At 46.4% G+C, this 22262-nt stretch overlaps 1 protein-coding gene and 1 pseudogene across 2 annotated transcripts in view; both read left to right on the top strand.

Moving 5' to 3' along the window:
- LOC147884905 (beta-glucosidase 13-like) overlaps positions 1-22262 on the top strand; it is a 172682-nt gene that overhangs the window by 5540 nt on the left and 144880 nt on the right. For both annotated transcript variants that reach the window (XM_087397150.1, XM_087397149.1), the window contains exon 4: positions 19925-20000. In XM_087397150.1, coding sequence (XP_087253276.1) covers positions 19925-20000 — 76 coding nt within the window. The remainder of the gene's footprint in view (positions 1-19924; positions 20001-22262) is intronic.
- On the top strand, positions 1833-4051 carry LOC147884906 (uncharacterized; annotated as a pseudogene).

Here is a 22262-nt window from a genome sequence, read left to right as displayed (position 1 = left end):
AAATAACTTGAACAAATGTGAGCTTGAAATCTCCAAAAATTACTCGATGAAAAAATACATTTTGGAATGATAACTTAGCAGCCAGGCATTGACTTAGTACTAAGTCAACTACGGCACACCAACACATCACATCAACACGCTCTTTGGCTATGATATCTCCAACACCCCGCTTCAGAGCAAAGAGTGTGAGACCCAACACGCAAGGAGTAGACCGATCCCCCCTCCACCGCAATACTGCAAAGAGCAAGTCCAACTATCCAACACCTCCCGTGTGATAGTGACTTCTCAGTCAACTTGCGAGCGACAAGGGCAAACCATCACTCGTCACCCCCCCCTTACTTTGAACTGGATAATCAATACCATCAAACCAAAGTAAAAGACAATAAAATCATTTTTGGGGGACAACCCAGGGCAAAGTACCTTATTGACTCCAAATACATTTAGTTTAGAGGGACAACTCAAGGCTGATAACCTTTATTGACTCAACACAAACACACATAGCATAGAGGACCTAGAAAGCCCAATCCGTGTTGTAGGGGTCCTTGTCCTCAAGCAAGAGGCTATGAACCTTTGTTGTAGCTGCATGGATCTCCTCAGGGGGATCTTAAGGTTTGGCTTGGTCTTCAACACTAAGATTGGCATGGTGCTTCTCTTGTTCTTGCATGTAGTACAACTGTAGGAATCAAAAAATCAGAAACGCCCTAATTTTTGAAATTAGAGTTTCTCATATTTTCTCAAAAACATGCAGAAATGTAAACCCTAGTGCAGTAGAGGCCAAATATGCCAAAAGACCCAAAAAATACTGAAATTCTGAGCTGAAATTGCAAAAGTTGACTTTTAGGTCAAAAATCACAGTTTTGACTGTTTTCCGCAGATTTCAGTAGATTTTCTGTTTAGTGTGTCAACCAGTAGTAATAGATTTGGGCGATAGTAGAGATGAAGGTGTCAGCTGAAAATGACCTCAACCATAGAAGGGGCGGTCTATTGAATACTTGTTGATGGTCGAATTCTGCTGTAACAGCCTGCAAACCCTAAAACAGAACTGAAGATGCTCTGAAATAGCTCAAAATTTCACACGTTTGAGCCTGGTATGCTCCGAAATGCAGAGGATGGCCTCCACGCAGCACTGGCAGGGCTAGAACTTCTTAGAAACACCTCGAAACACCTCAAAATGTGGGAAAAAGTGGCAAGATGTGTGCAGCCACTGGGCAGCTATGCAGCAGCAGCAAGGTGGCAGAAGAAGGTGCTCAAAACGGGAGAAGACAACATGGAAAAAGAGGCGAAATGTGCACAAAATGAGACAACTATGAAGAGGCAAGCTATGGTGGACATAATTACGCTGAAACGCCGAAATGGCGCAACAAAGACCCGAAACGCCGTTTCAGCCGTGCCAGACCTCCCGAAACGCGAAACAGCCCCGAAACCCGAAACGCAAGCTGAAACGGCAATCAGAAACGCCGAAACGGCATCTGAAACGCCGTTTTAGACCCGAAACGCACCGTTTCGGGTGCCGTTTCGAGCGTGACCTAAAAAGAGGGCAAAACTAGAAAAAAACGCTGCCCGCGCCGTCGCGTGTTTTTGCCCTTCTGCCTACTGCTCTCCCCCCCGATTTCTTGCCCGCGTGGTTCTCTCCCGAGTCTCGAGTCCCAGCCCTACGAGTGGCTGCTCTTTTGGACACCCGGCTTTGGTCACTGGTGAGCACATTTCCTTTCTCTATGCTTCTCTTGCCTCAAACATCTTACTGTTTTTTGGCTGCAACCATTGATTCTTAGCTTTTCCCTTTGAAATTTGATCTATTGTAGCTTGTACAAGTGCTCTTTTTGCTCATGGATATGGCTTCACAAAGCGTTGTCCCTCAGCAAGAGGAGTTCACCCAATCAGATTATTGGTGGAGCCAAGTTGATTTGGTAGGCAAGTATGATTCCAAGAAAGGAGGAGCTCGCAAGTTTAGATGCATATGGTGTGGATTGGAGCGAGAAGGGAACCCTGATAGGGTCAAATGTCATCTTCTTGGCATTAAGGATGGGGGGATTGGGCTATGCTCTGTAATCTCACCACAAGAGAAAGAAAGGTTGCAAAGAGAGGTTGAAGTATTGCCCACTACAAAAAGGGCAAAGACAATGGCTTCCACTGGTGTAGGAGCTTCTTCAGGTGCTCATGCAGCACGTGTTCAGCAGGCCACTGCATTTCGGAGTCCTCTTCCCTCTGCTACTATGGCTTCTTCTTCTGCGAGTGCACATGGAGCTCCTGCTAATATTCCTGCTACATCTCGGTCTACTTCACATAGGCAGGGCAGTCTTTACACATCATGGCATCCACAAAGGAAGGCACAAGTAGATGCAGCTGTGGCTCGATTTTTTTACTCCAATGGGATTAGCTTCAATGTTGCTAGATCACCCTACTTCAAAGAGATGGTGTCAGAAATCAAAACATTTGGATCCACATATACCCCTCCCACATTTGATGCTTTGAGGGGCAAGCTTCTAGAGAATGAGGTGGTGGCAGTTAAGCAAGCTATTGAACCTGTGAAAGAGAAATGGGTAAAGTATGGGGTAAGTTTGGTTTGCAGATGGATGGAGTGATGTGCGAAGTCACTCACTAGAGGATATCCTTGCATATTGTAGGGGATCTGCACTCTACATACACTCCATTGAGTGTGGAGTGCAACAAAAAACAGCACCTGTATTGATGCAAATGTGGGCAGGTGCAGGTGGAATATGTGGGGCCGTCTAATGTTTTGCAACTTGTTTCAGATGGGAAAAATACCAATAAGGCAGCAGGTGCATTATTGAAGCAAAAGTATCCTCATATCCAGTGGAGTGCTTGTGTAGCACATTGCTTGAATAATTTATTGAAAGACATTGGCAAATTGGATTGGGTCAAGAATGTTATTGACAATGGAAAAGAGGTGGTTAACTTCATCACACGACATAATTTTTCTCTTGCTTTGTACCGTAAATTTGCCAACAAGGAGCTTTTGAAGTATGCAGAGACAAGATTTGCATACAACTTTTTGATGCTTCGCAGGCTCCTTGAAATGAGACCTACACTGAAACAAGTTGTGGCAAGCCCAGAGTGGGATGCATGTCCCACTTCTAGGCAGGCTCTTGGAATTTATTGTTATGACTTGTGCATAGGCAGTGATGAATTTTGGGCTGATACATCTCACATTGTTGATCTATGTGTGCCTATTGTGAAGCTGCTTAACCGAGTTGATGGAGATATGCCTTTTCTTGGTAAGGTGTATGAGGGGATGGATCGGATGATTGAGAATATCAGAGAAATAGAAAAGGATCCCCAAAGGTTGAGAGAATTGGAAGAGTTGGCTGTGAGCAGATGGAATCAATATTACTCTCCCATGCATGCAGCTGCCTTTGTGTTGGACCCGGAGTTTCAACACAAGGCAAGTGCACAACAGAGTGATGCAGAGGTTATTCGTGGTTGGAACCTCACTCTTCAAAAGATGGTGCCAACTCCTGATGAACGGCGGAGGATAAAAGACCAGCTTGCCAATTATCGCAATAAGGAAGGCATGTATGGATGGCCAGATGCACAGCATGATAGGTAATATTAACTCATTTTAATTTCCAGATTTTAGGAACTTGTAATTTGTTATTTAATACAAAATTAGAAATCTGAAATTTATGAGTTTTGGAATTTCAGATTTCGAGTTGGGGCTGTTACATGGTGGGAGGATTATGGAGCTGATTCCCCCGAGCTGCAAAAGCTTGCCATCCGCATTCTAAACCAAGCTTGCACCTCCTCTTCTTGTGAGCGTTTGTGGAGTAGCTTTGCCCATATCCACACAAAGAAGAGAAATCGTCTGCGAACGCAACGGGCCAATGATCTTGTCTTTGTTAATGCAAACTTGCATTTGCTTAACAAGATGAGACACGAGTATACGCATGACAAATATATTGGATTTCATAGCCCAGATGATGCCCACTCACCTGATGATGATGATTTCTTAGTAGAGGAGAATGATGATGAGGATGAGGAGGAGGTAGAGGTTGAGTCTCAGGATGAGGATGAGGATGAGCTTATTATCTGATCATATATGATATCATCCTTGATGTAGCCTTTTTTGGGTTTCAGCTTTCTTTTTGTTACTATGACATTTGGGCTTTGAAAGCTGAATTACAATTTATGAGTCATGATTGGTTTCTTAAATATCATGAATCATGAATCATTTTTCCATTTTGTAACTTGTTATAGGATTTATAAATTACCCCACCTTGCGTAATTGAAATTTGCATTGTGTGATTGGTAACTGGTTAAACAATGAAACTTGAATCTCCAAAGTTCAAAGTTACAATCAATATTAATGGTACTAGGTAGAGCTATAGCTTATTGTGCACTTTTTTTTAAGGTAGAGCACTCTAAATGTGTGTATGCATTACTCTAAACCCCCTTTTGTAAACTCCCTTGATGACGTGGCGTTTCCCCGTTTCACCCCCTCTCAAAAATCCCGAAACGTTTTCGTTTTTGTTTCTGTTTCCGTTTCCGTTTCCCGTTTCCGTTTCCCGTAACTCTGATGGTGGAGCTGAATGGGCACAAAGGAGGGAAAATGGCTGCAGGACAGAGACGAAAATGAGCAGGACTGAGGCGAAAAAGTGCAGGGCTGAGGCAGTTGCAGAAATAAAAGCTAGAACAGAATTAGGGTTAGGTCTAGGATGACGTGGCAGCTATGGCAAGGTGAACCTGCTGTGATACCAGGTTAGAAACTGGGTGGAGAGAGAGGGAGAGAGAAGGTTAGGGTGTAGGAAATGATACATAAATGAAGACATAATGAAAGGCTATCTTATTCATAATGATGAGAAGTACAAGCCTTATATAGGCTACACACTCACACACTTGCACCAAGTGCATATGGGATAAGTCCTATAGTAACACGTGGCACTCACACATGATTCACACACTTGAACTATTACTAGATCTCCTAGTACTACACACCGACACATCACATCAACACACTCTTTGGCTATGATATCTCCAATAGTACGGGCATTGTTAGTTTAAAGTAATGCCATTTGGTTTAACTAATTCTCCAGCAACTTTTATGACACTTATGAACAGTGTCTTGAGACCATATTTGGGAAATTTGCTGTAGTATTTCTAGATGGTATCCTCATCTATAGTAAAACGAGAAAAATGCATTTGTTGCGCCCCCTCCCTCCCCTCCCCCCTACTTGCTGCTCCCCCGTGCCTCCCCTCCCTCTCTCCCCTTCCCTACCCCCCGTGCTGCTGCAGGCCCTACCCCACGCGCTGCTGCAGCCCCTCCCCCCCGCGCTGTTGCCTGTGCAGCCCCCCCCCCCCCCCCCGCGCTGCTGCCTACACAGCCCCCACCCCTGTTGTTTCTTCGCTCCCCCCCCCTTCTCCTCTACCCTCCCCTCCTCTCCCCTCCTCTTCTCCTCCTCCTGCCCCCTTCCCTTCCCCTCTCCCTCTTGCTGCCCTCCCTTTCTCCTTTCTGACGACTCCCCCTCATTCATTCTCCCTCCTCGCTCAATCTTCTCTCTCCGTCCCTCCTTTCACCCTCTCCCTTCATCAGGTAAACCCCCTATTTTTTGGGGATCTCCTGGGTTTTAGGAAAGCGGACGGAGTTTCTTTGTGTTTGAGTCGGCCTTTCCCACCTCGATTGACGAATGGGTACCCATTCAGTCAATCCGTTACCGCACACACCGGCCGTGAGAATCGTCACTTTCTCAAAAGACGAGCTGCAGTATTTGCAAAAGGATTTGGAGCATGAGTGCTCCACGACTCTCTTCGCACGCATCTTTGGCTCCCACCCCTCCAGATCACAGGCTAGAGATTTGATTCTTGCGGCGCTTCCTCAGGAGCTCGCTCCCCACCTCAAGGATGTATGTTTGTTGGGACGAGGTTTCTTTCAGGTGTGCCTAGATTCCCCGGACGTCACAAGATATGACAAAGATCAAGAGTAGGACCTAGCGCTCCACAGGCACCGCCTCAGACACGGCTCCCTCTCCTCCTAGGGCTGCTCGAGTCACCGTACTACCTCTGGCTCCCGGTGGGTTCCGGTCACGGTTAGGCCCTCTACTTCAGATCATACTTCCGCCGCTCCGGAGACTACCCCTCAGGAGCCTCGGGAGGCTACCGCCGTGGAGCCTATTGTTCAGGAGCCTTCTTCCGCTCCACCATAGGATTAGGCTGTGCCTCCTTCAGCAGCCCAGGTTCTTGGCACCTTGTTCGCAGCACTTCTTGATCAGGACGCAGCACAGGTGCCTCCTTCTGTTGAAAGAGGGAAAGGGGTCTTACATTCTTTCCCTGCTTTGGTAGGACTGTGGCTCAACGAAATTCCTTTTCCGCTCTTGAGGACTTCTCTGACCTCCTAGATGGTAATTTTGTCCCTCCACTTTCGGAGAGCCAGTTATCCGGCATCCCCTTTGAGAGATCCTTCTCTCTCTCACCAGTGGACTTTCCTCCCCTTGGACCTCGTGTGTATGGCAGGAGGTCAGCTTTGGTAGAGGGTTCTTTTTCTGCCACCAAGTCGGGTAAGGTATTCCAACCTGCTTCCTCCTGCCGATGATAGCTAGTTGGAATATACAGAGGTTGGGCGGCATCCCTCATCGCCGTCACAAACAATTGATAAGGAATCAGCTTCATCCAGGTGTGTTAGGTGGTTCCTTAGAAATTCTTTTTCTACAGAAACACAAATTGGATGCCAGAGATTACTCCAAGTCATGTAAGCTGCTTTCAGGTCGGACGTTTTGGTCCTTGGGAACTAGAGGAGGTACTTGCATATCAGTTTCAGACTCTATCCTCCCTCTGGTCATTGGACACGGTACCATCACCCCCTCCAGAGCCCAGTGGATTTTGCTTATGGTTGACGGACGTAAGGTTGGTTTCCTAAACCTCTACGCTCCGAACAACAGAGGGGACCATGTTCTTTTTTGGAGAGAGTTGCTCTCATGGGCTGACATTGCAGATTCTTGGATTATTGGAGGTGACTTCAACATGGTTGAGGCACCATCCGATAAGAAAGGGGGAAGAGAAGGTGGTGTTCACTCCCTTGAGAGAGCAGCTTGGGATGCCTTCTTGTTCAGATTCAGTGGCAGAGATGTTTGGTCAGATGATGCATTTCATATTCAGTATTAGTCACTCTTGTTTTCATGGTCGAACCGTGGGGTGCAGATGCCTATCCATGCTCGGATTGACAGCCAGCTGACATTCGAGTTATTAGCAGTGGGGATCCATCTACCAATCCGTCTTATCTATAAACAGAGGAACTTAGATTCTATGTGGGTGACTGGGCTCTTAATAGAGGGGGGACAGTTTGCATTGCACCTGGTGTTTCCACCTCCGACCATTTTCCGGTAGTTTTGTCCATCTCAAAGCCCCATCTGAGAGGACGATCTTCCAGTATCAGGATCCCCGATGCCTTATACATAGATGATACTCTTGCAGGGGCAGTTTTGGAGATCTGGGTTTCTCACATGGAAGAGGGGGTGGCCGCACCTTTAAATGTGGCCACAGCACTTGCCAGTATCAGCGACTTTTATCATTCTGTCGCTAGTACTAGGCGAGGTGAGGTACTCAGGCGGGAGATCGGTATGCACCGGCAGTTGACAGCCTTGCAGAGGGAGGAGCATAAACGACCCTCAACAAGGGCTCACTTGCATACATTGCTAGATCAGAGAGCAGAGTATGCCTTCCATGCACGGGAGTCTTTTTGGATACAAATGGGAGAGTCAATAAACACTTTTTCTCTACACTTGGTCCCAGACATAGTAGAGAGAGTGTCAAGCAGCTTATTGACTCTGACGAGGTTTTGCAGTCTCATCCGGATACCGTCATGCACTTAGCGACAGGTTTTTATGCCTCCCTTCTTTTTGCAAACCTTGACACACAGGCCAGAGATGTGGCTAGAGATGCGGTTTGGCAGCGTTTACCTGTGTTGGTCACACCAGAGATGATATGCTCACTTGATGCATGATTTACCAACACAGAATTCAGGACTGCTCTCTCTGCCCTTCATAAGGGCAAGTGCCCTGGTTCAGATGGTCTTACTCCATCTTTTTTTATAGCCTTTTGGGATATGATAGGTGATCATATTACTTCAGCCTTGCAGGGCATTTGGGACTCGGGTGAGATGCCTAACTCACTCACCGAGGGACTTATACACCTTATCCCGAAAGGTGGCAACATGAATTTTGTATCCCATTGGAGACCCATCACTCTTTTGGGCACTCTATACAAAATTCTTGCCAAGGCGATCAGCATCAGATTGCAGCCCCTTCTTCCAGACCTCATCCATGATACTCAGACAGGCTTTGTGCATGGCAGGAGCATATTTGATAACATCTTTTCCTTTTGGGAAGCCTCAGAGTGGGCTATGCAAAGCAGGCAGAGGCTGGCAATTCTACTCTTGGACTTTAAGAAAGCCTATGATAGAGTAGATTGGGGTTTTCTTGAGGGCACTCTTCTACGATTCGGATTTTCAGATGCATGAATTAGAGGGGTGGCCTCCCTTACAGATCACACAACCAGGTTTTGATTGGAGGGGTAAGGGGTGACAGGTTTCAGATTTCCAGATCAGTCCGTCAGGGATGCCCTTTAGCCCCCTTCCTTTTTCTTTTTGTGGCTGAAGCTATGAGTATCTTTCTTAGATCTCAAGCTGGTTTATATGGGCTGAGATTGCCCTTGAGACAGGAGCAGGAGCTTCTGGATTGTGAGTTGGCTGATGACACTGCCATTTTTATTGAGGCCTCCTCGCAGTCACTGGTGGATGCTTTCCGGACAGCCTTGGATATCTTTTGCTCAACTGCAGAAGCACACATTAACTGGCATAAATCTTTTGGCTTTTGGATCAGCGATGAGGATACTCCAGGCTGGGGAGTTGACATTGGCTTCTCGTGGATTCAAAGGGGTGTTCCTGTGAGATATTTGGGATGCCAGGTAGGGTTGGGCATCTCTCAAGCACAGCAGTTTACCCCAGTACTGGAGATTATAAGGAAAAAGCTTCTCTTCTGGAGCTAAGCCAAACTTGACCTTGCATCTAGAGTTGTGGTAGTGAACCACGTTCTCTTGACCACCGCCTAGTTTGTGTGTTCATGCTGGTGCCGGTCAAGAGAGTGCATCACTCAGCTCATTAGACCAATCAGAAATTTTTTATGGAGTGGACTCGATGGCACGGCAGATGTTGCAACAAGGGTGGCCTGGGATACCATTATTCTCCCTACATGTGAAGGGGGCCTTAATATCATTAACCCGGACCTGCATTGTAGGGCATTGCTTTGTAAGGTGGTGGTGAGGGGTCTCATGCCTAGGCAGGAACCTTGGAAGGACTTCTTTTTTGGACGCATTCAGGCTTGCACACCTACCTTGGGAGATGATTGGGTGGACAGCAGCCCTCGCTATATTTTTACTTCCGCCCCTCTCAGATCTCCTACATGTCCTCTCATGGCTGCCATCCTGAAAGCTTGGGGCAGCTTCAGGAATACACTTTGCGGGTTCCGCCCTCTACCCTCGAAGAGATTGATAGGCAGCCAGTCATTTGGAATGACAGTATTCTTGATGAGCATGGCAGACCACTGGGCACTTCGCATTACATGTGGTCTAGATGGGAGAGAGGCCCCGCCTTCACAGTAGGAAAGCATTTATTAGGCTACCTGAGGATCAGAGACTACAGTCCGTGAGTCGCCTCAGAGGTGTAGCACGCAGGATTCAGCGGATAGATGCAGCCATCCCGGTGGACTGGACAATTGATATGCCTATTACTTTTGCCACTTGGATGGGAGCTTTCTCGAGGACAGCAGTTCCTCTTCAGGTGATCGCTCTTCGAGGTGTTGGGGAGGATGCACTTGACGTTGGGGATGGGGGTATACTTTCTAAATCCACGGATGATATTCTTCTAGAGGTTGCCGTTCAGCCTGTCAGGATTGCTGGCTTTGTGGATCATGGAGCGGGCTTGCAGTGGTATTTAGACCCCGATCCTCTGCACTTGGCTCTGGGATCCTGGAGATTGTGGTTATATGGAGGTGCACCTATCAGGTGCTTACAATGGGACCCAGGAGAGTGGGAGTGGATAGATCATGGGTACGAGAGAGGGGGATTTCCTTCTTTCGTTTCACGGTTGGTAATGCCAGGAGATTTCAGTTGAGTAGTAGGGTTGGATTCCCTCCAGAACCCCCCATTGGGACAGCTTCTTCATCATCGCAGATTTACGTAGGAACTTCTGGAGGAGGCTCTGGAAATCCCTCAGAAATAGAAAGATCACTCTTTTCTTTTGGCTTTCTATTCATGGAGGGATTGCAGTGAACCTGTGGACATCACGATTTGGGGCTGACCCTACTTGCCCTTGTTGTCATTCTGTAGAGGAGTCAGTGCGACATTGCCTTTGGGACTGCAGTCAAGCAAGGACTGTTTGGAAAGGGGTTGCTCGAATACTCAGCATTTATCATACCTCCCCTTTCTTCATGACTTGGGTCTCGGTCGACTGGTTATCCCTTACTCGGCCCCAGATGTTTTATGAGGGTGAGCCTTCTTCTTGGGCACTCTTGGTCCACAGGCAGGTGATAGAGATTTGCTCTCTTCAGGATGTACCATTTACTCCCTTCAGAGCTTCTCATGCTTCAGTGGACACTTCCTGGGAGATTCTAGCTAGCATTTCCTCTTGGCACATTTGGAGAGCTAGATGTACAGAGGCCCTGGATGGCACCCAGATACACCCTTCACAAGTGTTCACGGGTATTTGGACTGACACGGTTCATACTTTGATAGCCATTTGGGCTAGCATGCAGGGCCCTTCACGGGCAGCCTCTTCTAGGAGGACTGTATTCCTACGAGTTTGGAGGGGTTCTCCCCTTTTCTCAGAGGGTTCTAGAGGATTGAGATGGCACTATCAGCCCCAATCCTTTCTTTTTGGCTTTTGAGCTTTTCATGCATTGCATGGTGTATTCCATATGGAGCTTGCTTTAACGATATTCTTTAATACTTAATAGAAGTCTCTTTTGCCAAAAAAAAAAGAAAAACGCATTTGGAACATTTAAGGAAAGTGTTCCAATTGCTTAGAGATAATTCTCTTTTTGCAAAAGAATCCAAATGTGAATTCTTTGCAAAAGAAGTGAAGTACTTGGGACATATTATATCCCAAGAAGGGATTCGTATGGATCCCGATAAGGTTAGGGTCCTATTGGAATGGCCACATCCTATAAACCTACAAGAATTGCAGACGTTCTTAGGTTTGTCTGAATTTTATAGGAAATTCATCCAAAATTACGCTAAGATTGCTGTTTCAATGATAGACCAGCTTAAGGGGAAGGGAAGTATCTTCGTATGGGATGAACCTCAAAAGAATAGCTTTGAGAAATCAAAAGTGGCTATAGTGTCTGCTTCTGTCTTAAAGGTAGTGGATCCCAATGAATGATTCGTGGTTGAAACAGACGCCATTAATTTTGCTATTGGGACGATATTATTACAAAAGGGTCGACCATTGGCTTTTGAAAGCAAAAAGTTAGACCGTGCCTAATGGAATTACTCGGCATATGAGAAGGAACTGTATGCTATAGTCTATGCTTTGAAGAAATGGAGGCACTGTTTGTATGTTGCTGAATTTGAGATAATTTTTTATCAAGAAAGCATTAAGTGGATTTGCAATCACCCAGAGCTGAAAGGTAGAAAAGCTAGATAGGCTGAAATATCCAATTGACATATCGGAAGGGGAAGTTCAATGTGGTAACAAACTCCCTAAGCTGAATGCCAATTGTTAATGAATTGAGTTTTAGTCAATTTTAGAATGATTTCCTAGAGTCCCTAAAAGGAAAATGTGAGTTTGATCCTCACTTTTTTGAAATATGGAAAGCAATTAAGAATCGAGGAGCTTTTACTTAGGAGTCACATGGAAATGGTAACACACCACAGGTTGGTGATAAAGGACTCAAATGGAAAAAGTATACTATTGAAGATGGCTACTTGCAAAGAAGGAAGGGATTGAAAATACATCCTCCAGGCTGCTATTGCTCCCCGCCTACCCCTTGCTACCTTCTCTCAGCCCCTCCCTGCCTCCCTCCCCCACCCCTCTCTTCTCCCTCCCCTCCCTGCCTAGCCCCCTCCCCGCCTCCCTACCCCCGCCCCTACCCCCGCTTCCCTTTGCTCCTTCCCTCAGTCCCTACCCCCGCCTACCCCCGCCTCCCTCACCTTCCCCCGCCTCCTTCAGTCCCTCCTTCCGCCTCCCTAACCCCATCCCTAGCCTCACCCCTCCCCGCCTCCTTCAGCCCCTCTCCCCGCCTCTCTCAGCTCCTCTCCCTGCCTCTCTTCCCCAACCTCTCTCTAGCCCCTCTCCTTCTCTTCCCTACTCCTCCCTCTCCCTACTTCTTCCCTCTCTACATCCCCCCTATCCTAGCCTCTCCCCCCCTCCATCTCTCTCCTCCCCTTTTGCTCTCATAGCAGCATTTTTAGTCGGACGGAGTGCAACAGTGTTTGAGTCGGCCTTCCCACCTCAATTGACGATGGCTTATCCTCGCCTGCTTCCACCGGTCACGAAAACCATCACATTCTTAAAAGCCGAGTTGCACTCAGAAAAGATACAGAGAAAGAGAACTCGACATCACTCTTTGCTCGCATCCATGGGTCCCACCCTTCCAGGTTACAGGCCAAGGACTCAATGCTCGCTGCTTTGCCTGGTAACCTTGCAAAACACCTCACAAATGTTCATCTGCTTGGTCGAGGTTTCTTTCAGGCTATTTTTGATTCCTCGGATGCAGCAAGTACAGTGCTTCAGGCCAGTCCTTTAGCACTGAGCTCCACGAGGATTTTCTTGAGGCCCTTCTTGTTGGATTTCGACCCTATGGAGGAGGATGGCCGGACGATTTCACTCTTTCTTAGATTCCCCGGCCTCCCTCATGTGTACCATCGACTCTTATCTTTCATTGGCGTAGCTTTCAGGATGGTCACCGAAATCCCCCCCTCCCTAGGATGCCTTTTTCGACAGTAGAGGCAGTCAGATCGGACTGGGTACCACATGTTAGGGTCGTTGTCTCTGACCCTAACATTACGGATGACCACATCATGATCCACCGTCCAAATGGCTCATTCTTTAGGCAGAGAGTCGAGATCACTGGGAGACAGGATCAGTGTAGGATTTGCAGGACCCTGGGCACTTTGCCAGAGATTGCCCAAGGAAGGGAAAAAAGGAAAGGCCTAAAAGGTCCACGGGTATAGTGCCTCATAGCACCACCTCGGCTGGACCTACTTCACGATCTATTGCACATCCTATCACTTCTCGCGCTGCTGGACCTTCAACCTCTTGCCCAGGACCATCGGCTAGAGCCTCTCATCCTGGACGTTCTTCTACAACGCGAACAGAACCATCAACACATCCTATTCTAGTCGTCCCCCGTTGGGTGCTAGTCAGAGTTTTTGAGCCAATTCCACTTCAGGAGGTTACTGACGGCGCCATGGACCCTACCTTTCAGGCAGGAGATACCCCCCCTCCCCTCCCTCCCCTCCCTCTCGTCTCCCCCTGGCGGCCGCGGCCGCCAGGATCCCTCCCTCCTCTCTCTCCCCTCCCTCCGCTCCCTCTTGCCTCCCCCTGGTGGCCGCGGCCGCCAAGATCCCCCCCTCCCGCCTCTCGCCTCCCCCCCCTCCCACCTCTCGCCTCCCCCTACCCCGCCGCCCCCGCTCCCCCCTACCCCGCCGCCCCCCCGCTCCCTCCCCTCCCTCCTCTCTCTCTCCCTCCCCTCCCTCCCCTCCCTCTCACCTCCCCCTGGCGGCCGCGGTTGCTAGGACCCTCTACCTCCCCCTCCCCTCCCTCCCCTCCCTCTCGCCTCCCCCTGGCGGCCGCGGCCGCCAGGATCCCCCCCCCTCCCGCCTCTTGCCTCCCCCCCTCCCGCCTCTCGCCTCCCCCTACCCCGCCGCCCCCGCTCCCCCCTATCCCCCCGCCCCCCCACTCCCTCCTCTCCCTCCTCTCTCTCTCCCTCCCCTCCCTCCCCTCCCTGTTCTAGTTCCTTGTGCTGATGGGGTTGCTCCTGTCCCTTCAGATGTTTATGTAAAGGAGCTTCCATCTATGGAGCATTTCGTTACCGAAACCCGTGCCATACTCCAGGCTAATGCTACTTTCATGCCTGAGCTCCATCCAGCAGTCCCCTTTTCTCTTTTGCTCCTATTTCTTCACCTCTTGACAGAGGCAAGGGGATTATCACTTCTACTACACCATCCACCTTGGGCACCAGGGGATGTACTTGCATTTCTGTTTCTTTTTCGATGCTACCCTTGGTGACTGGACATGGGATCATAGTTCCCTCTAGAGCTTAGTGGATCATTCTTTTGATTGGTGGGCGTAAGGTTGGTTTCTTAAACCTCTATGTCCCCAATTCAAGAGGGGACCGTATCCTTCTATGGAAGGAGTTGCTTTCTTGGTCTTGCATTGCAGAGTCTTGGATCATCGAGGGTGATTTCAACATGGTTGAAACGCCCACAGACAAAAGAGGAGGTGGGGAAGGTGGTATCCATTCCCTAGAGAGAGCAGCCTGGGATGCCTTCCTTTTTCGGTATAGTGGTAGAGATGCTTGGCATGATGATGCTTTCCATACTTAGCCATAATCACTCCTATTTTCTTGGTCGAACAAGAGGTTGCAAATGCCTATCCATGCACGGATTGACATATTGTATGTGGATGATTGGGCTCTGGACAGAGGTGGGATAGTATGCATTACACCTGGGGTGTCCTCTTCAGATCATTTTCCAATTGTTCTATTGGTTTCAGATCCTCATGTGAGGAGTTGCTCTGCCAGTATCAGGATTCCAGAGGCCTTCTACGCAAAGGAGGGCCTCACATGCACAGTGTGTAGCTTTCCCCGTTAGATGTAGCTGCAGCCCTCTCGACTTTTATCATCCCGTTGCTCGTATCGAGAGAGGTGAGATCCTCAAGCGAGAGATAGGTATCCGCCAGCGGCTGGCTGCTCTTCAGAGGGAAGAGCAAAAGAGGCCTATAGATGCTTGGGTTCAGGAGCGCATTGCTGCAGCAAGGGCTCAGTAGCAGTCACTATTAGATCAAAGAGCAGAGTATGCCTTTCATGCCAGAGCGTCATTTTGGACTCAGATGGGAGGTAGAGTCAACAAACAGCTCTTCTCTACTCTTGGCCCCAGACATAGTAAGGAGAGTGTTTCACAACTTGATTACTCAGACGGAGTTTTACAAACACATTTAGATGCCGTCTTGAAGGTAGCCATAGATTTCTCTACAAAAGGCTCTGCAGCATGTAGAACTTATTGAATATTGGGGGAGAGAAAATAATAGAGGACATGAGAAAGGAGAATGCAAACCAGGCAACTGATGCGAGCTCTGCAAGAGAGTTTCAATGCCAAGGAGGATGCAAATCATGCAGAGAGAGTAGCCATGGTCGAGAAAACATTGAGACTATGCAATATTGGCAAGATAAGGTCAATTATACGTTGCGGCTGTGGATGAGCTTGTCATTTCTCTTGAAGTTTTGATAAGCAGTCTAAGACTGTAGCTGAAACCCAACATAGAAATGATGTCTTGGAGAAGGCCTACGCAACCACTGCTAAAGAATTTGAGGAGGTTTGATAAAAGCTGATAGAATCGGATAGGGCTTGTACCCAAAGTCAGCAGCAAGTGGAGGAGCTAGAAGAGAACATCCACACCCTGCGTGACATGCATCGTGGACAAGTAGCATCCACCCCAAATCTAGATCTCCACAAGTTCACTTCAATCCCTCCATGAATAGAAAGCCAAAAGAAGTGATCTTTCTATTTGTGAGGGATTTCCAAAGTCTCTTCCAGAAAACCGTCTGCAAGTCTAGAGATATCAAAAAATTCTCCCAATGAGTGGATCTGGAAGGCCTCCAACCTTTGCAGCTGAGTTGGAATCTCCTGGCATTACTGGCAGTGTAACAAAAAAGGGGGAGGCTCTTCTCTCGGTGCTCCTCATTAATCCACTCCCACTCCCTAGGGTTCCGTTGTAAGAACTTTATGGGGATATCTCCATAGAGCCACAATCTCCTTGAACCCAGGGCAATAAGAACAAGGTAGTTTTGTGAGTCAGTATCATGATCCACAAAACCTAAGATCCTCACATGTTGAAAAGGAAACTCTAGCAAATGTCATCTATGGATTTGGATAACTTGCCTCTTGAGTGGACATCAAAGACAAGGGCATCTGCACCTGCACATCAAAGGGTAATGACCTGCAGAGAAATGCCCACTCTCAAAAAAACTCCCATCCAAGTAGAAGTTAAAGGCATATCATGTGTCTCCAACCACTCCACTGGTATGGCTGCGTCAATCAGCTCAATCCTCCCTACACTCCCCGTGAGGTGACTCACCAAGTCGACTTTGTTAGCAAAATTGGAATACAATTGCTTGTACTAATTTAGTCACTAATCCGACATAGAAAAGAAAGCCACTGCATATAGTGAGAAGTGCCAAGTGGTCTGCCATGCTCGTCAAGTATACTGTCATTCCACATGACAAGCTGCCTGTCAATCTCTTCCAAAGAGAGGAAGGGGCAATTCTCTAAAGGATACTCCTGAAGCTGGTCCAGGCTTTCAAGATAGCAACCATAAGAGTACTCATGAAGCTGGTCCATGCTTTTAAGATAGCAACAATAAGAGGGGAGGAAGGAGACCTGAGATGGCTGAGGTAAAGATCCATCTGGTGCTGCCTGCCCAATCTCCTCCTGATGAGGGTGTACACGATTGAATGCATCGAATAAAGAAGTCCTTCCACGGCTCTTGCCCCGTCAAAAGTCCCCTCACCATCACCTTGTAGAGTAAGGCTCTGCAATGCAAGTCCTGATCAATAATGTTAAGACCCCCTTCTTGAGTGGGGAGAATGACTGTATTCCAAGCCCGCCTGGCTATAGTATTTGTTGTGCCATCAAGTCCAATCCAAAGAAAGTTCCTTATAGGCCTCTTGAGCTGAGTGATACAATCCCTAGCACGGTTCCAACAAGAGCAAACAAACCAAGTTGTGGCAAGAAGGATGTGATTGACAACCACCACCACCCTGGATGCTAAGTCAATTCTAGCTGAACTCTAGAAAAGGAGTTTTCTCCTGATGCTCTCCAACAACACGGAGCAAACTGCTGCGAAAGAGAGATACCCAAGCCGACCTGGCATCCCAAATACCTGATGGGAATACCCCTCTGGACCCAAGTGAACCCAATATCCATCCTCCAATTCGGAGTGTCCTCATCACAGACCCAAAAACCATTGGATTTATTCCAATTAATGTGTGCACCTATTGCCGTATAGAATAAATCCAAGGCTGTCCTGAAAAAAGAGAGCGTCCGTGGAGTGGCATCCAAAAAAATAGCTGTATCATCAACCAACTCAATGTGAAGAAGCTCTTCTTCTTGTCTGATGGAAAGTCTCAACCCAAGAATGTCAACTTGAGATCTAAGAAATATACTCATAGCTTTAATCACAAACAAAAAGAGATAATGGGCTACAGGGCATCCCCGCCAGACCGATCTAGAAATCTGAAACCTCTCTTCCTTGATTCCATCAATAAGGACGTGGCTGTGGGCTGATTTGTACAAAGAGGAAACCCCTCTTATCCAAGTATTTGTAAATCTAACACGGCGGTGAATGGTGCCTTCAAGAAAATCCCAATCCACCCTATCGTATGCTTTCTCAAAGTCTAGGAGTAGAATGGCAAGCCTCTAGCCACTCTGCATAGCCTACTCAGAAGCCTCCCAAAATGAGAAAATATTATAAAAAAATGCTTTTGCCATGCACAAAACCCATCTGTGTATCATGAATAAGATGTGGAAGAAAGGGATGCAAATGCAAAGTGATGGCTTTAGCTAGGATTTTGTAGAAAGTTCCCAAAAAAGTGTTAGGCCCCCATTGGGACAACAAATTTCTGCAATATCCTTTTGGGATGAAATGGATGAGACCCTTTGTAATTTATTCAGGCATCTCACCCGAGTCCCAAATGCCCTCTAGTGTGGAAATAACATGATCCCCGATCATATTGCAATATGTGCTTACAGAGGGCAAGAAGCGCAGTCCTAAACTTTTGTTGGTGAAAGGCGCATTAAGTGAGGCTCGCATATCTCATTTCACCAATGCAGGAATACATTGCCATGTAGCATATCTGGCATCATTTGTAGCCTGTGTACCACAATTTGTCATGAGAATGGAGGCATAAAAATCTATAGAGGTGGAATGTACTACCCCTTTCCCTCCATCTATGAGGGGGAAAGCAGATGAGACATGGGGTTGCTCAGAGGTGCCATGATTCTGAAAGCCTGCAGTGGCTTCTCTATTTGGTGAATCATCAACAAGGGCCTCAAGGTGAGGAGCTGCCATCAGGTTGAAAGGGGGGACTGAAATTAGGGAAGCCTCCTGAGCTGTAGCCTTCAGAACTGCACAAGAACTAGCAATGGTGATCGCAACATGAACATGAATGTCCATAGCCGCCTCAATGGGTGCATCCGTAAGAATGGGAATGTCCGTGGCCTCGATGGGAGAAGCATCCGGAGCAACAGCCGTCTGATCTGTAGACGATCATGTGGTTATCCAAACCTTGGCAATACACTCCATTCACACAGTATTCATTGGAGCTGTGTCTTTGATCCACCACTGGCTCATCTCCAACCTAGGAAGGCTTACTTTCTACATCGACTGGGTATTTCCACAATGAATGATGTGGCGGATGATAGGGGTCTGACTCTTACTTTCCACAGGCCAGGAGACAATTTTCTTTGGGTATGCATCACAGGCCTATCTGGCGTAATCTCACTACCATGCTGCTTCCTTTTTAGCCAGCTCCTCATTTGCTTATGGACCTTTCTCTTATGGATTGGAGATTTGATCGAGGCATTAAGAGCATGGTCTTTTTATCTAGCATCTAGACATGGTGGAAGGTTTGTCTTGGCCGTATTTGGAACAACAAGCTCCCGCTTAGATAGAGGCTTTTCTTATGGCAGTGTTTGGTTGGTGCTTTACCAATGGGTTCTTTCTTGGCGACCAGGCGCATTGCTTCTTTACATTGTCCATCTTGTTCGCATCTGGGGGAGATAGTCCTCCATCTACTTGGACTTGCCTGGTTGCTCGTGATTTTCTTCCTAGATTGGGGACTTATCTTCATGCTCGATTTCCTGGCATTGCTTTTGGCAGGCAGTTTTGGTTGTTTGGGAGATATACCACTACCCCAGACTACATTCAGTTTTTCAGTTGGTGTGGTTATCAGGCTCTATGGTCTTTATATCATGCCCGTAACTCTCGGCTCTATGGACAATCCACTGTGGATGTTTATCATTTCTTATGCTCCTCTCTACTTCACTCCCTATAGGATGCACATTTTGTGGTAGATCTTCTTGTGGCCCACCAGCTAGAAGTGTTCTTTCACTGTTTTTAGTTTTCTTGTACTTGCTGTCCTTTACTGGAGCAACTATATTATGCTTTCTGTTGAGTTTTTTAAGCATATGAGTAGTAGTTGTCTCACTTGCTATGAATGTACATTTTTCTCAATGAAAAGTTCTTTCACCAAAAAAAAAAAGTGTGTGCGCGTGCACGCACGCGGTCCCCAAAGAGAGGACGTGATATTGTAATAGCAGGTCCTCTCTTCAGGGACTTCTCTTTGTAATATAAGGAGAAATGGCTTTCACCACCCCCCAAAAAAAGTGCCTGTGCGCGTGCTCACCTGTGTATGTGTGGGTGTGGGTGTGGGTGTGTGCGTGTGGGTGTGTCTATGCGCTGCATGTGCTTTTTGTGTGTGTTGGATTCTTATTGTATTAATCAGAATCTTATGTTACATTGCCATTGATATGCCACTTATCATCTTTCCAAATTTTGTGCTGCCACAGATAGAGTTGTCACTCTCCCATCTTTTCTATAACTGGTTTTGAATGTAATGAATTGCTTCTTACTATAGAATGTATGAAAATTTGATATGCAGACGAGTGCTAATACAGCTTGATTTCATTTCATTTTGTGTAGGAGGACATCCAGCTCTTGTCCTCTCTAGGGATGAATGCATATCGTTTTTCCATCTCATGGTCACGCATCTTCCCACGTGAGTTTCTAAAAACTTTGAAACAAAAGTGCATGCTGCCATGCTGTTGGTCAAGTTTTTTTTCAGTTTTAGTTTGCAGACTGTGCACAATCTACGAGATTGCAATGCTTATGCAAATAGCTCAAGGATGAGAGCCTGCGACAAGAGATTCAAGAAACAAAGATATGCTTTTGAACTTGTGTAACTTGGTTGAATAAGCTTCTCATTGAAAAAATGTGAGACCTCTTGCACTTGGATAACTGATTAATTTGGGAGAGACTAAAATGAAATAATCATATAATTTGTTCCTTCACAAGCCCTTGTGGTTTGGATGTAGAGATTGTGGACTATGGTTTGTTTAGCTTTCTCCCTAAGTGTTACGCTTCATCATGACTGAGTTTGCCTTGCATCTCTGGAGCTTTGACAAAAACTTAGTATGCAGAACTGTGTATGAATGTATGCTTGTGTATGTGTATGGGGTGAGCACATATTGATACAAAGTTCTATACCCACTATTAGGCATGATGATGTTAGTGGGGATGTTGTTGTAACCAGTTTCTTTGTGCCTGGTGGAGTTGATGGTTTATTGTCTTGTGGATGACTGCTGGCCTTAATCTATAAACTGCACTTTTCTATGTGATAAATTTAAGCATGCTTCCGGATTCATGTCTGACTTTATATACAGCATAATGTACCATCTTGAATGTCTCTTGATTGCATTTGTCTTTTAAGGAATAGATGTTGGAAATGATGCCATAGTAAGGATGAATGCACATGGGATTGTAGAAAGCAACACTCAAAACAAGACATGCATTACCAAGAATTAAGACATGAACTACAAAGTTGGGTTTTATAGATGATGTGGCACCAAAGCCCCAAAAATAAAAATTGTCTAAAGGGACCCCACAACTAGAATCTAGTCTACACAATACATTTCCATTGTGAAGATCTCAAATCCTCCCCTCAATTGAAAGGACTGAAGTACCCATGGCTTGATGTACGAAATATAATGATCTATTAAAATTCATTGGAGACCTATCAGTATCTATGGGAGTAAACGAAGGTCCAATAGATAAATTACCAAATGCCAGGAAGCTTTATGATAGCGATCCCGGGGCAGCGAAATGAGTAATTTACATCTAAATATGTAAACATCTTAAAAGTGCAACTATACCCTAGTCATTCACTATGTCCATGTCATCTAATAGTTTCTGCAAGCCATGATCTTAGAGAACATATCTCCCACTAGCTTCGTCGGCTGGGAGAAAAAGGTTAGGAGGTCTTGGGGGGCTAAAATCTTCATATTGTGGAGTGCCTAGTGTGCCCTGTGTACCTTGCTTGCACTTGTTCATCCAATACATGGATATAGAAACCTATAGGAGAAAAATCTCACGTTAAGAACCCCCTTGAGATTTTTCATTCTCCACCAAGTTTAAGCCCTCATGAAAAACAAAGCCTTGTCTTTACAAATACTTTTGGTGAAGATATCATCAACAATGTCCTCACATGGACAATAGACAAGGTCAACTCCATCTCGAATCCGCTCTGTGATTATGTGATATTGAATCTTGATGTGCTTTATGCATGCATAAAACAATGGATTCCGTGTAATGGCAGTCATGCTTTGACTATCATAGTAAATGGGAGTGGGTCCTCCTCCTTATGATTGGATAATTTCACATCAATCTTATCAACTGCACACACTCAATGATGGTCATGCTTGCTGCTTTATATTTAGCCTTACTTGATGAGAGAGTAACTATGGGCTTAGCCAAGTCATGCACGCACGGCCTCCTGAGAAGAAGCAAAACCTTGTCGTAGATTGCGTAGAATCTAGGTAACCGATATAATTAGAGTCACAATACCTTGAAGATAGAAATTACCACGTTAGATATATTGCATGCCAAAATGAATAGTACTCTAAATGTATCGTTGCTTGCCAATGTGTGGTTGTGCATGAATTGGTTGAGCATAACAATAACATGGGCCAACTGAAATCTCTAGTGGAGCAGAGATAAATTAGGCTACCCACAATGTCCCAAACTCTACATCCTTGTTTGATTGTTGCCTCAAGTGGCTGCTTTATGATCACTCATCTTGAATTTCTTCAAGCTGTCCGTGGCATGCTTAGATTGTGGCATGGACATGCCACACTCCTACCAACACTCTATCCCCAAATAGCAGTGAAGCAATCAAGATCTTTCACATCAAATGTAGTGGCCAGATTCTTCTGTTGCTAGAGATTATCAATTCATCAATATAGAGGATGACAAATGTTGCTAA

This window comes from Dipteris shenzhenensis, chromosome 26 (assembly GCF_047967505.1).
Source record: "Dipteris shenzhenensis isolate YYH24624 ecotype China chromosome 26, Dip_SZ_1.0, whole genome shotgun sequence".
NCBI lineage: Eukaryota > Viridiplantae > Streptophyta > Polypodiopsida > Gleicheniales > Dipteridaceae > Dipteris > Dipteris shenzhenensis.
Note: the sequence above shows the minus strand (reverse complement) of the source record. Positions and strands in the feature narration are given on the sequence as shown.